Here is a 16,373-nt window from a genome sequence, read left to right as displayed (position 1 = left end):
ACTATATTATTACTATATTACATATTATTATATATTATTACTATATATTTTAATTTGTTTACAGAATTTAAATTTAATTTATTTGATAGAGTGAAAACTCTCGCAAAAAGAGGGATGAAAGTAATTAATCGAGTCCCCCAGCACGAGCGCACACACGCATGAGATAAAATAATTCAGAAACTGTCACTTTTCAATTTAGAGACGCGCGTCATATTTTTAAATTCAATATGCGCTCGCACGTATGATCTAGGGACTGTGCACTCTCTCCGTTCCGGACACTACAAATGAATATCGGATCACGGCCAGGTCCGATCGAACATATCGCGCGTTATCCGGAGATGCCTTTAACCGCGCCGTTGCCCGAGCGTCCGTCGCGAGCTATCGGGAAATGTCATAAAGCGAAGCGCGACCGTGTCATAAATATCCGATTTCGACGTCGAAATTCAACGGTCGGAACAGGAGACAAATTGCGCGGCGCCAGCGCATTAAGGAATTACGCGCGTTAGAACGCACGCATCAGTCACTCCGATCGATCGCCGTGGAAAGAATGTGCGACGCTGCGAAAACGTCGCGTAACAATGGTTTACTCAAGCAACCCATCGCTCTTAACGCTCATCATTCGGAGCACTTTGCCCGCGTTTAAAAAATTCGATTGATTCGCCTCATTAGATTGATTAACATCATTAGATTTCAATTGTCTAATCGTGACGGGAGTCTCTATTGTAGCGCTAATTTTCACGCATCTCCCCAAGCATGATTCGCACGAGAGAATATGTATTTGATTACGCGTATCTGACATAATAAAGCGGTGCTGGTAGTACATTGTGTGAATGATAATTCCAAACGTAATCAGTAAGCGCGCCGATAATAAGAGCTGATTTAGCAATACTATCGATTATTCCGCGTTACGTTAAAGAGAGAATGCAGCACACATATAATTCAACAAATATTTGCTATACCCGATCATCAGAGACGGTAAATTCTATTAAAAGCAGACGCGGCGCGGATGCTGCGATCTATTTGCTGCTAATTACATGACACTTTATACGCACACAGAGCATTTCATCCTCGATGAATCGGCGAAATGAATCGTGCCGCGTCCGAGAAACGTTTCGATGCCATCGTATTTTATTATACTCTCGCGATCGGGCTAAGATTGCGAATGTAAAGATGACGCGGCTGGTAAAATCACGATTATTATAGTATACGTTTTTCACGAGAAGCAGCAAAATTTTCCTCATTATCTGTCGCGATTGCTGAAAGGCGTTTAATGCAGTTTTATCGAATTTTAATAAACGCGTCCATCATAATTTCAATGAGAAAAATTCTATCAAGTTTTTTCTTCCTTTAATCGAGATCAGTTAATGTATAGCGCTAGAACGATGCAGTTTTGCAAAGCGTCTTTCAATCCCATCGGGAAATATTTTCGCTACGAATATTTCTCCACAATTCGACTTTTTCAATACAGACTTGTGTAACGGAAAAAATCAAATACCTGTATTTTTTCTTTACAAATCTTTACTCTTTCTGATAATTAATTTTCCACCCGCGTTATGAAAATCAGTTTAATCGCTCTGATTACGTAACATCTGCTGCATCACAGAGAGACAACGAACAACGAAACAACGCCGAATTTCACGCTTAATTCGCCAGACAGATTTGCGGTCCGCGCTAACGTCATACGCTCGTACATCACGCTCGGTTGATTAAAATATCTTTGCGAACGGTACGTTACGCGATGATATCGCGTTATGTAAATCAAGATATTCCTTTAGCTAGGATATGAAAGCGCGACGCGGAGACGAAAAAGAGAAAGAGAATATTATACAGCGGATAATAGATGCGGGGAAAAAAAGAGCAGAAGTCGTTGTTTTCTAAGATACATAAGAAAGCGCATACACGAGAGAGCTGAAAGTATCCGGAATGATGTACAGGATGCATCGAAAATCGTAGAACAGGTGAAATGGAGATGCTTCCTCGAAAGCAAAAAATATAGGATAAAATTTTTCTCCGTTTTCGAGAAAATCGATTTTAAACATTCAAGTACGGAAATGGTTTATGCTAAAAATAATCAAAACTTATGTCCAATTATAAGACAATAATATAGGATTTTGCAAAAGTAAACACATTTGAAATATATTATTATCAATTCATACTTCTTCAATTTGTCGAGCAGCATTGTGTGCAACAAAAAGAACATTTTCAGTAATTTGTTAACAAAATAAGTGCAATATTAATATTTGTTGCAAACTTTTATCCATACCAAGTCAAGACACCGTTAAAGTTCCCAACAATTATAGCGAAACCTTTTTGAGCCGATTCTTGTTATTAATCAAATGCACATGCACTCGAATTCAAAATCTATTCAAGAATATTCAAAGTCGGTTTTCTCTCAGACGGGAGATCTTGTGTGAAAAAATATTATTCTATATTTTCGATTCAAATTTGCGTGAGAAATCACTTCCATTTCGTTTATACCACAATTTCCCCTATATACCCTACATAAGCGGACGCGCAGCGAATTGAGTTTAGCTCGCACAGTAGCATTACGTCGAATACTTAAACGTTCGCGATATCTCTCGTACGCCGTCAAGAAGCACCCTTTACGAGCTCGTAACAATAAAAATCATAACGCGACGAACGCGAATCCGGAACCTTAATTGCAGTTGGGCAATTCCGTCGAAAATACGGCGTACTGTATGCATGTTTAAAGGTTCTATTAAATGACGAGTATACGATCGGTGTCGTTCGGTCACAACGACGTGATGTTCGTTCTCGAAAGAGAAAGAGAGAGAGAGAGAGAGAAATCGCGTAGTTTCTTTTACAGTATACATTTATATATAACTTAAATAATGATAGAATCATGTAACAATTTTACAGAATAACATTCTCGATATTAACTTTATCAAGTATTTTTATTCTTGGCAAATATGCCAAGAGTTTAATGCTTCCGCGAATTGATACTGTCGTGACCAACAAACGAAAAAAAGTAACATTCTCTTTTTTTTATACGAGGTTTTTAGTACGAGCTTTTTTACAAACATTTTACACACTGGCAATGGACATAAATAAAAAAAGATCTGCAGGATTTTTTTCATACAACAAACATTTGAAACGTGAAACATTTACCCCGATTGTGCGGGCGGAAAGAGGGAGAGAAAGGGAAGAGAAAACGCGAAATAAAAAAGCTATAGATTATTATGACATATTCTGCGCGGTATTGAAAAATTACAATTACGGTAACAAGCTCCGTTCGCGAACGACATTCTCGCACAATTCTAGCATTTCTTCGGGAAATCAGTTTTTTTTTCTTTTTATCACGTGATTCATTTTCGCACAGATATCGGAGAGGAGGAAAAGGTATATAGATTGATTTTTCAAAAACCGCCTAAATTCTATCTATCTACTTTCATTCAAATAGAGTCCCAATTTCTATGCATTATTCGCAATTTTTGTGGATTACTACTGTGAATTTTAATATCACTTCTTATGAATATGAAGTAGACAGAGACGCGCACGAGGGGATGAAGTAGCGTTGCGGATAAAAGGGACAATATGCGATCGCGAGGGGAGCTAAAAAGGAAAAGGTTCGCCGGGAAAAATGGTCGGGTTGACCGACTCTCGCTCTTTCTCTCGACACTTTTCAAACGCGTTTTCGCACTTTTCCTCCCCGGAGGCCGACCTGTCCATCGTTGTTCGTCTCCTTCCGGCGAGTCGACCGCAACAAGACAGAATGACCGTATACACGGTGACCGTAACAAATGCGGCTAACTAAGCGCAAAAGTCTCGTGGAAGCTTATTACTCGATGTTTACAGCCAGAGGAGAAACTTGGACCTCGCGGCGCGGTGTACCGCACTTTAGGAACTCTCGAGAGGAGTTCCGCAGTAACTGCGACCGAGTCGTTTCAAACGGTCTCCTTGTGTGTGACAACGGGAGCCGATCTCGTAATTAACATACTCTTCTCTTGGAAGTCTCTCACCGTTTCTCTCTCTCTCTCTCTCTCTCTCTCTCTCTCTCTCTCTCTCTCTCTCTCTTTTGCCGTGTACGATCGGGTAGCCGACGGCGACGCGTTCCTGAGACGAATATTTTTCAACAGAAGAGAGAGAAAGCGGACGTGGGATGGAAATCACTTTCCGGGAAAGTTTCCCGGCGGAAGAAAGCACCGGGAATCTTTCCTAAACCATCCGTTCTCGGTTCGCAGCCGTCGCTCTGGGGCGTCCGTCGCGATCGAAGTTAATTGAGTCGTCCGTAATGAGGTTTCGGCTGCTTCTGTCGAGAAATTTTAATCGGCGGGGGTGTTGGTCGGGATGGAAGAAGGGGTCACAAAGTCGCGCCAGCTACGGACGCTTGGAATGTTTGCAAGGAGTTATTCAATTATTTTACGTCCCGCCGGCCCGAGGTGCCTCTCGATTTGCTTGTCGCATCGACGGATCAGCCCCGAACAGAATTAACTATATCTCGAACGTGGACCGAACACGATCGAACAAGGTGCGAGATGAAATAATTTCTTGCGACAACAAAAAAAAAAAAAAGATTAAAAAAATATCGAATGGTCCACGCACATGTGATTGAATTTTCGCTCGAACAAGATAAACTGATAAACTGATCGATCCCGGTCGATCCCTCGAGAACACAGAGCTTGGTTCTTCGCGGCATTTGACAATCGAGTTGGCGCGCGTTCAAGAGAACGGGATGTATTTATCATTTTTCCCATCGCTATACACACGACGAACAACGGAGAGAAATCGATTCTCGCAAGAGGAGAAATGAGCTAGAAAGCCTTGATGATTATACTGTTGCAACCAATGGCGGTGCATCACGTAGCGAAAATACCTTGTCGAATCTAGCTTTGTAGATCGTCGTTCTGACACGCGTCGCATTTTCCGACACCAAACCGTTGTCAGCGAACCGCCTTGCAAGCAGTATAGCATGGGAACAAGCGCCATATCATGCGCCGCAGGCTTTACACGAGCTTTTGTACATGTATACGCGCGGGAACGGCGTGTTCAGAACCCTCCCCGGGATTTAATATTTGATTTTGATGCTGTCTCTATATTGAAACTGTCGATTAATAATACATTAGTAATTACTTCGGTATTATTCATATTTCTCGGGCGCGTTTATTACAACGTCACGATTGTACCGCCAATGATTTGTATCACGGTGCACACCCAGCTATTAGTACATGTCAATATTTATTAAGCCGCTCAGGAGATTATAAACGCACCCCTTCTCTCCACTGTAATAATGAAGTACGCGAGGATAATAAATGTGAACGGTGAAAAAAGAGAACAGCGAGAGATCTCCTTTGTACGCTTAACGTGCCAGAAATTAAATTAAATTAGTTGTACTATATATTTCTCTCTTTCTCTCCGCTTTCTTTTTCTATCTCTTTGATAAATACCGTAATAACTAGCATTTAATTGAAAAATAGATAGTTGAAAGAGAACAAAGTTTTCGTTTTATTTCGTCTCAAAATACAAGAAAGATAGAAAAAGAAGAACGTTCCTTTTTAGCCTCGTCGCGTCCGGTGCTGGTTGCTCAGCCCGTTCAAACTGCAGCATACTTACGAATGTATGCTTGGCTGTTTCAGACTTCGGGATAACGACAGGTCGGCAGGAGGGGCAGTATCCGTGTGCCTTTGTTTTCAACAGCAACGAGACCCGGAATGGTACGTTCGCGTCGCCAAATTACCCTGGGCTGTACCCTCGTAGCACGGAGTGCCACTACTTCTTCAATGGTCAACATAACGAGCGGGTTCACCTTCATTTCCACTTCTTCGACGTCGAGGGAGTGTTACCGTAAGTTTAATGAACGAATCCTTTCTTTCCTTCGAAAAGCGGGAGAAGGAGTGCTTTTAATAACCTTTAAATAACATCGTCGAAATTGCGAGTAATTCTGAAAAAAAAAAAAAAAAAAATTTTGCCGTCAGCAAACAACATTCGTCGATAAATGATGTCGCGGAAATACGATATAATGAGAAACGAAATTTAATTAATATAAATGATAATGCGATATCGCGGGTAATGGAATAAAAGCGGCTGATAATAATTATATATTAGCAGCAAAAATATATATCGCGGTAAATATATTTTGATGGAACATCCGTGCTTCAAACATTGATAATGAATCAAATTGATTATATCATTATTTTTTTAATGTGAAAAAAAAATAATAAATATCGAATGAGATATGTTTATGCGCAACGTTAGATTTAAAAAAAAAAAAAAAAAAAACAAATATGTCTCGTCCATTGTCGGAGATTCGATAGATATATTCTGCTTTTGAGCGAATTTGTGATCTATTTGCGACGATGGTCGTTCAATTTTGGGCTCTCACTGGGAGCTGAGACGGCTCGTTATATCAAACTGCATCCAAGTTCCTCAGCTACTTATCGAAACACGGAGGAGAAGCCCTGCGGTGAAGAGTATCGGCGGCCGTTACTATCGAGAAACGGAGGCAATTACGTGTCATCCATGCCACAGACTGTTATTAACGAGCATATTACCCATTATCCGATGTAACAATATAACATACTGCAGCTCTTTTTCGGAAAATATAACAGCAGCTGGTGCAGAGCTTCTGCGCACGTTAAGAGGGATGGAAGCACGATAGAGGGGCCACGTAGAGACAGAGAGGGAGAGATGGAGGCCATAAACAGCTTGCGTATGCACGCGGAAGATGAAGAGAATCGGAGAGGAAAGGAAAAGCGGGGTAGTTACGAGGAACGTATCGAGGGACGAGGGAAAAACGGAGGAAAGGGTGAAGGGAGGGGGGGGAGGAGGGCGGAGGGCGGAGGTATACAGAGTGGTGCGCCGGGGTCATATGATAGCTGCTTCCTAATTGGGTCGTATTAAATCGCAGGGCCATCAATATTCCGGCGGCAACGTTACGCTACGTTCATTACACGGAAGCCGCTAATTAATCACGTTTCGCCAATTTCTGTCGAATTTTATAACACAACGCGCTCGTTTGTCGCACACGGCGCCACGACGATGCAAGGAACACTAAATTCGCGTCATCCGGTCGGCTCGCGACGCGACTCGCCCCGTGTAAATTAATAATTTTCTCGCTCAGGACCGACATCTCCGCCGCTGTTTATCGCGATCGACACACGCGGAGGGAATCGTGGAAAGGATTCTTCCTCGTCGTTATTCCGGGGAAGGAAAATCGTAAATATATATCGTCCCCACTCTCCGCGCGCAACCGCAACGAGACGAGAGTTCGATTGGACCGAACGCTACCCATCGTAAGGTGCTTTATTCGGTGGATGCATTTCAAATAACCCCCCCCCCCCCGCTCTCCTCCCCAAACGGCGGCGAAGCGAGACGAGAGGAAAAAGATGCATACCCGGCCGTAAATCTGAGCGCCGGTAAACAGTCCTCGAGACGTTCTGGGTTACCTACGCCCGCGACGCGGGCAAATGATGATCTATCACCCGAATTGCCACTTATGTCATCGGGCCAACTAGCAGGCGCGATATATATTCTTCACCGCCGCGATAATAGCCCCATCGGTCACGCATCAATACTTCTTTTCGCGACGATGTGTCGTTTGTCTCGCTCACACGTAGCACACGGAGACGAACGTATAAATTTTACTTATCGCCTTTATTTATCTGTCAGACGATGCTACCGCGATCGCTCTCAATTATCCTCGATGAGAAGATAATAGATTATAATTATATTATCCAATACACATAATAGAAGGTATAATAATAATTATCCAGTTCGTATAATAAAAAGTATATTAATAATAAAGATTTTTTTTTTTTATACAGGGTGAATCAGTAACCTTGTTCACCTAGAATATTTCCGCTATTTTTAGAGATACAAAAATACTTCATTATAGTGTTTTGAAAAGCTCTCGAGATAAGCTGCAGGAATATGCAATGAAAAACAGAGGTTTTCATTAAAAAAAAAATGGAAGTGATCTTGAAATCTCCGAAACGCCTCCACCCACAGAAAAATTATTACTAGCATTTTATGGCTCTCTTGATACCGTACAATTTTCGTAATTATAATATTTTTGTATCTCTAAAAATAGCGGAGATATTCCAAGTGGGCAGAGTTACTGATCCATCCTGTATATATAGTTTTTACATTAATATATTTAGAATAAAATGTATATATATATTTTATTCTAAATTAAAATATATATATATTGACATTTTATCAAGATGTGTATTGACGAAGATTAATATTATTAAAATAATTAGATTATTATCAATAACAAAAGATCGAATTCTGCTAATTTTTTTCGTAAAAGTATCTCACAAGTGTATAACATTCGCGTTATAATAATGTGAATAATAGCCAAGATTGAATTATTTATGGAAATATTGCCGGAGAAGAGAGAGAGGGAGCTATGAATGCAATTTATGACCTAGAGGATAGCCAAGGAAGACTGTTAAGAAAAGTCATCCGGGTTTTATCGATATTCTTTCCAGAGGTAGATATCGGGATCTTTTTGCTAGTTCATTTTTCATCAGGGATATATATCAATGTATGGTGTATCTCACACGAGGCATATTTTGAAAAGGTAGAACGTAAAATCTCGTGCGCAAAAAGTTGAACGGCTTATCGAGTGGAGAGAGTTCAATGCTTAATAATCTATAATCCTCGTATTCTCGAATATACACAGCCGATACGCGTATATTTTATCGAAAGATTTTGACTTTACGCGAATAGCCGGGGTGGAAAACCGAATTTTCCTCCGACAAGCTTCTTCGAGAGATGTAATAATGGACGATGAAGAGACACATATAACTTCTTTAATGAAATGCACGACCGGCAAAGTTTTTGAGCCATCAAAGCTTGCAAGGAAAAGTTAAGTGAGTCGTTTAACTATCCAAACTTTAACTAATTCCCTGAATATATTTATTTTACTTGATATATTCCGATAGAATTACGGAACTGCCGCGCGCAATGTTTTACTTAATTTGAAAAGGCGATAACTTGATATAGATATACAGTTTTGGAACACAGAGCTATGTACAAAGTTTTTATAATATGCAATAGAAATAGATATATTACGATGTGTTTTATGATATCACCTGTTTTATTTATCACGTGCGCGCGCGCGCATACACACGGGTATATCAATTTTTATTATTTTTATTTTTATCATTACTTTTACGATTGTACATTTGAGAGGATTAATATATGAAAAATAAATAAAAAAGAAAGATATACAAAGTTGATGGAACACGCATTCAATTAAAGTGTACGTATTTATAACAAACAACACTGTTAAAATAAAAATCGTAGTCTATTCGCTTGAATAAATGTAAAAAATGTTAACGATAACACACTTTGCCATATATTTTGTCGGACAATTTTGGAATATTTAGAAAGCAGAAATGTTGGTTTTTTTTTTCAACTGGAAATAGTGTCTATATTTTCTTCGTTTCTGTTTATCGTTGATATTATCTTTGTGATTAACCAGCAGCGGAGCGATCAAATCGATACTGTACGCATAAGTGATACGTATCTTGCATATAATTATACGGAATACCTATCAATTGTAATATCGCGTGTACCATATGTTTTTGCAAAGGATTAATCAAACGAAACACCGACAATGCTATTCTTTCCCGCTCGATTAAATAAGAGAGGTATCGATCGTTAACGATCCGGAATTTTTTGCAGGTGCGAAGCTATATCAGCCAGCGATTACGTCGAATTCTCCAATTACATGATCAGAGACCGAAAATACAAGAGGCATTGCGGTCAGATGAAGGAATTCGACATTTACAGCGACAGGAAGTTCTTCCGCGTTACGTTCAAGAGTAACGATCGTCTCGACGCTACGGGCTTTAATGCCAGCTACGTGTTCCTGGATGAGGAGGAGAATTACACGATAAAGATACCTGCGAGCAACGGATCGGCACGGCACGGTGAGGTGCTTTCGTGAAATTAGTTAGTTAATTATATCACTGGCGCGTTTTTAGTCTCTGTCAGCACAGAGAGATAGATATTTTCCGATTTTTTCAATCATTAGCAACATTTGTTGTAACGACAAGAGATTGACGTGGTCACTAACAAAGGTACGATGCGTCTCGTCGAGGGAAAACGTGATTCGTAAAATTCCTCTCGTCAAATATCGTAAATATACGTTATTTTTGTTACACTCGGCGAACATTTAGATGCGTATTACGCTGTTCATTATTTATCCCGGTCGACAATTTCGTTGCGGAAAATGTAAAATTTGAAATACGCGTCGTTAAAAAAAAAAAATTGCGGCACGCTACGCCGACTCCGATGAGAATATTTCGTTTATCGCATAAGTTTATTTCTACATTCGAATTTCAAAAAAACTGCCCGGGTTCTATCTTTTATATACGTTATATCCGTACTCTCTCTCTCTCTCTTCGTATATATAATAAAATAATTTACGATAAATATCGGAAACGGGGAGAAAAAATGTGAAAAGTTACCATGCAAGTTATGATTATGATACATAAATCATAATATGATAATAAAACGTTTGTTATATTCCATTTGATATTTATAAAACGCAAATTACCGTATTTTTGACTGCAAACTTTTTTTTATTTTTATAAAAAAAAATTGTGCGTTTATTTTTATTACAATGTGAAATCGGCAAATAGAGAGTTGGCCGAGATAGTCGAGATAAAATGAATAAAGGTATTGTTGTATGAAAGATACGACATTACGCAAGAGAAAAAGAAGATCTTTGTGAAAGAGATAAAAGAAATCTACCCGCGATATTACTAGCTAAAAGTACAACGTATTGCATTGAATTGAATTTTAGATTTAATGATATAATTTTGTGATGTAACATAATGTTCCTCGTAATGTAACGAGAGAGTTGTGTGCGGTATTAATACGATTTTTGCTGAAAATTCAACCGAATCAAGTCTCGTTCCTCCTAACGTAGGTTGTATTATTCGTAGACAGCTGTTAACCGCCGCGTTATAGTTATAATATTCTGGCTATTTAAACATCTTCTCTCTCCCCGCAATTCCCATGACAGATTTTACTCTCTTTTGCCCTCTGATTTTCCTTCTTACTGTGTATAAATTTGTAGGAGGGAAGAGAGAGGGAGAGAAAGAAAAAAAAACGCGGACGTACATTCTGGAAAATAATTGAGTCTTTTGAACATAAAAGAACGCCCTACGAGGGAGAAAAGCCGGTGAAGGGATCTCGCTCTCTGAATTGTACGGAGATTCGTTCATTCGCATTCTCATTTTACCGAGAAGGAGAGGCGAAAAGTCACGCGCGCGGGCTCGCGTAAATGGATAGAAGCGCGCGGAGCCTGGAAAAGGTAGCAGCAGAATGAATTAAGGCGGTGTACTTTAGAGCCCGTACGGCGTCAAATCGAATTGCGCGGAGAGAAGCCCCGTTATTCACTCGTTTCGCGCAAACGGGGTCGAATACCTCGGATTCGGTGAGAAACTTTTGTTACAACTTGCAGCATTGTTGCACGCCGTCCGGGGGAGCAGTAGCCCCGACGACCATGCCGGGGCTTAATAGCCCGAAATACATCTTCGAGCTTCGGTTCAGTCGCTCGTTTAAACGCCGTTTTCGAACTGTAACAATTGCGAAAGGAAACGGAGAAAAAAAAATGTGCAGATTCTTTTTTTTCCCCTCTCTCGCGACTCGTCGATTGAAATGTTCTTGTACGGATTTGCGCGTTTTATACGAGATTCGATCAATTTCTGATTAATAATTCTTCCTCGCGCGGAAGGAATATCGTCTCTCGTTCATCTCATATATATGCGTTATCACGTTAATAAAAATGTACCTACATTACTCATTACGATCCCGATTAAGCCCGCACAAAGGAGTTTCGAATAATAATGCGATTTGCCTCGCGCTCTAGTTTGTAAATGCATCGCGCTATTGCATCGCGGGCCACGTAATTATGTAAAATTGAATTTTGCACGGTTGTACACGGTGCTCGAGAAATTGACTCGACGAAACCAAACAATATGAATTACTTTCGGCACAACGGCCGCGGCATGCGCGGTCAACTAGAATTGCTCGCCATTGTCGCGAAACAAGTTGCAAATAGGACTCGGCCGGATGTGACGCGTATTTATAGGCAATCAACGATAATGTCGCAACTCACCCCTGCTCCCCCCGCTCACCCCATTGCGTTTTCCGCGAGATTGTATAGAGCGGCAGTTTCAATATTCTAGATTGTATCGACGACTTTGCAATATTTGTCCGAAGGAGGTTGCGTGAGATTGCATAATGAACGAAGCGCCGTAACAGGATCCGATATCAGTTCGAACGTTATCGTCGAATTTGATAAATACGGAGAACGGGTAATGAGAAAAGGGAGTTCGATGCACCTTTTCTGAAAGGAGAGAAAAAAAGAGACGAGGAAAAAAGTATCTTTGTTTCTTTTACTCGCAATTTACTTGCAACGATTGAGACACGCTTGACTGATTGACATGTAGAATCTTGAAATTCTCGCATGCGATACCGGAAGGAAAAAAAAATGGGTATTTTGTATCGATCGTAAGAATTGCGTATAACGTAAATGTTACGGCTTTTTTTTTTACCTCACGTCACGGCAATCTCCCCTCATTGTATTGTATTTTTTTCTGCTTCGCGTACGTGCGGCAATAAAAAGGTTTAGGAGAAGCGAACACGAACGAGACGAATGATATGTGTGTATAATATTAATTTATGCCATCGTTAACACACATGTGTTATCACGCGCGCGGTAGTCAGGTATGCAGGCCTGCAAACGCCAGGATCGATAACACACGCGCGACTCGCTTCGCGGGGTCAATTGCGAAAGGGAGAGAGAGAGAGAGAGAAAGAGAAAAGAAAAAGAGGTCGATTTGAGAGAGCGTTATTGTGTGTCAGACGCGCGAATAAAAGTAAATGCGTTTTCTTTTTCTTTCATTAAAGGTGTCGCCCTTCCGCCGTTGCTCCTGTTGCTGTTGCTGTTGACGAGCCGTCTTCTCGCTGGCAGCGCTAGAGACTCGCATTAAGAGAAGCGGATCTATTCGGATGGCTCCCTGGCTCAACTTACAACGAACCGCAATCTGGAGATCGAGAAGGCTATCCAGAATCGCCGAACAGTTTCATCTCCTCACCGAAGAAAGTGGCAACCTCGTTGATGAATTCGTCGAGAGGGAGCGTGTGTTACTAAACTCTATTATCCTCTCCCCTCCCCAAGACACGGCGTCTTAAATTTATCCCACTCATCCTTCCTTCATTCTATCTCTCGTTCGTTCGCGTCACGTTAACTATTTTATCTCCTCTCGAAAAGAAAGGCATTGGCAATAAAATATTTTTACGTCGTCTGAGAAAATGGCGCGCGCGGAGAGAGGAGAAATGGATGAGGAGGCCGGTGTCATTTGTTGAGAGTCCGTTGCAACAACCCCGTTACCATTAAACAGGGAAGTGGGATTAATTGGCTGCATGGCTAAATTGCCGCTAATAGCCTACGCGGGTAAGTTATAGTCGACAGTTAATTCTCCCCCGAGAATTCTTATTTTCAGAGGGAAAGAGAGAGAAAGAGAAAGAGATCGTGGTAGTTTTTTCTGCGAAAACATTACGAATCATCGCTCCGCCGCGTCTTGATTTAAAGAAATGTATTTTAAAAGAGCGCGCGCGCGAGATATCCGCTTTTAAAATTATACCCAGTCTTAATCGCAGCTAAAACGAGTCTACAAATAAATTTTAATTCTCTTTTATGTTTTTTTTTCGATACTGAGCGAATTTCAAAATTCTTAAGCGCGCGCGCGCTGTTGGGGAAGCTTTTGTATTGTATTTTATTGCTGTGTATATGGACCATTTAAGCCTAATTTTATTCGTTCGACGGACAATGTTTTTTCCTCCTCCCGCGCGAAACGAATCTCTCAAGTCACCGTCCGTGTCTATCGCTCGAGAAAGTCATTACCGTAGGAAAAAGACTCGCCTTCACCAAATACGCTATATATGGACGAACTTATTGACATTACACATCCTCTATACGACTGTGATGTTCCCATTCTTTCTTATTAGTTTACCTTAGAGACGGAAGCAAGTCTGCGCGCGAAAGCGGACGTTTATTCGTATTCGAATATAATTAGGACGAAGAGGTCTATACTATGTATTAATCGCCGATTGCATCGCGGAAAATTTTAGGAAATTAAGTATTTATCGTCGGAGTTTTAGGCGAGCGAGCGAGCGAACGTTTTTTTAAACAAAAAATCGCAAATCAATTTTGGATTTCGAATCCAGCAAGAATACGTAATCGACGCGTTTAACGATAACATGTATATGGGAGCGGTCGAAGCGCAATGTGTGTTCTTAAAAATGCGTGCGGTCGAACGGTTGCGATAATGAGTGATCGACCGAATTTACGGGCCGCTAACGATTAATAGGGAATGTTTTGAAAACACTTTTTGAGCTAGTGGAGAGACCGCATTGATAGCGCATAATTCGATATCGCGAGAGAGAACACATTGGTGTTTATCTTTTAAATCTGCCTTTTTCAATATATATATACATATACATTATATTTGATACGGATCGTGGAAAATTAATTGCGCACGGCATAAATTTACAATCATCACATATTCTCATCCAATTTCAATGATGCAATTATGAATGGAATATATTAAATATATATTTTGATCTAACATTTTTTATTGATTCGCTATTAAAATCAGTCTCAGTTTATTACTATTCTCTAAAGTTTAATATATAACTTTTCTTACACACGAGTATATATATACGTTAGCTATTGCTGTCTCTCTTGTTAAAACAAGGTCTTTAATTGATTCTTTGATAAATTAGAGAGTTATTTTTCATTACTTTTATCCAGCAAAATATTAATAAATGTCCTTTATACGCGTCGAAACAATTTTTGTCATAATGGCAATTAAATCCGTAATTAAACTAAATTCCGCCAGAAATTAACTGTCGAAATTAACTCTAAATTTTAACAACGACCCCATAAATATAATAGAGTTTTTGTTTAAATAATTATTATAAATTAATTAATTTTATTATAGAAAATGCAATATTAATTTTTCAAAGACCGCTTTTTTTGAGCAATTAAAACTGATAAAAAAATTCATTTTTTGTTTTAATATAGAATTATTTGAGAAATAATACATCTTGAAATATTTGTCGATACATAAATCGACATAACAACCGCCACTTGATAAAGTTCTTGTTGACTCTTGCAAAGCATACATACTACAGTATGAGCGCACACACGCCATAGTTCTAACACATATATATTATGTATATGTGCCACCATCTTCAAAGAGTTAACGAGGCAGAGTTAATTTCGTACGTTTTCATATGCGATATATGTGCATCGGGCAGAGTCGAGGTTGAAAGTTGTTAACGTTGATGCCACTACCGTTATAGAAATAAAGGGAGCAAAGATGATGAAAGTCGTGCGCGCTTGACGGGAAGCACAGCTTGTTATAGAATAATTTACATAAAGATCGTACAACTTGAGGAACGAGAAAAGAAGATCTACTCGACTCATCTCCGGGTAGATTCGAGCGAGTGCGTTCGCGCTATACATCGACGTAACACTCAAACAACTCTCCACTTTCTCGAAAAATGATTTCAAATGTTGGTGCTATAGCGGAATTAGTAGGCCCAACGTATTTCCTCGAGCTTATTACAGCGATTATGACAACCAGATAGTGTCGTTTTCTGACACATCAAGTGCACGGAGGTCGATATGACCGACTGTCTAACTACTTATCGTGTCGAGAAGTGTAAGCGATTTCTCACATTCGAGAGAAATCGGAAAAACTACGGTGGTAGAAGAATAAAATACAAGTGAAAAGAGAGAGAAACCAAACAGACTTGTATGAACTCGATATCAAATTGTGTATCTATAGATACATAACTAGGTAGCAATACTGTCATTGTGTACGTTAGATACTCTATTGTGAGTGATTTTTAAATAGGTTTATAATATGTTGGTCTTCTTCCGAGTTTCCGGCTGATTTCTGCGAAAGGGGTGTGTGTGCGATGCGACTTGTGAGTGCGAGAAATAAAGCGGATTGTGCGCGTGTGTGACCAGAGATCACCCTTTGTTTTCCGTTGACGTTTTCTCGTGTTAATGATAAGAGGAAGGAAAAGGACAACCTCTCTACATACACTTGATTAATTAGTAAATTGAATAATCGGGGCACTACGAAATGCTTATATATGTAACTATCACCATGTAAATATTGTTACATTCAATCCGTTTCAACTGCTGTCACTATACATAGCCATACCGTCTCATCCCGCATTAGCGATTCACCGATCGAGAGAGTCAATGAGAAGCAGTATAAGTCACAGCTTCGACAGTGAGAAGTATATATATAAATACATACATGTATATATATATATATATATATATATATATATGCATCTGTTACCAATCA

General features: G+C 39.8%; 1 protein-coding gene across 1 annotated transcript in view; it reads left to right on the top strand.

Moving 5' to 3' along the window:
- The window catches only part of LOC115234262 (suppressor of lurcher protein 1), a gene marked incomplete at its 5' end in the record, with an annotated part of 296,609 nt that extends 280,246 nt beyond the window's left edge, over positions 1-16,363 (top strand). Inside the window, 3 exons of the mRNA XM_029805194.1 lie at positions 5,595-5,802; positions 9,652-9,899; positions 12,892-16,363. Of these exons, the coding sequence (XP_029661054.1) occupies positions 5,595-5,802; positions 9,652-9,899; positions 12,892-12,974 (539 nt within the window). The remainder of the gene's footprint in view (positions 1-5,594; positions 5,803-9,651; positions 9,900-12,891) is intronic.
- Positions 16,364-16,373: the final 10 nt, after the last annotated feature.

This window comes from Formica exsecta, unplaced genomic scaffold (assembly GCF_003651465.1).
Source record: "Formica exsecta isolate Colony F162 unplaced genomic scaffold, ASM365146v1 scaffold106, whole genome shotgun sequence".
NCBI classification, from domain to species: Eukaryota; Metazoa; Arthropoda; class Insecta; order Hymenoptera; family Formicidae; genus Formica; species Formica exsecta.
The sequence above is the reverse complement of the archived record's forward strand: the minus strand, read 5'-3'. Positions and strand labels throughout refer to the sequence as shown.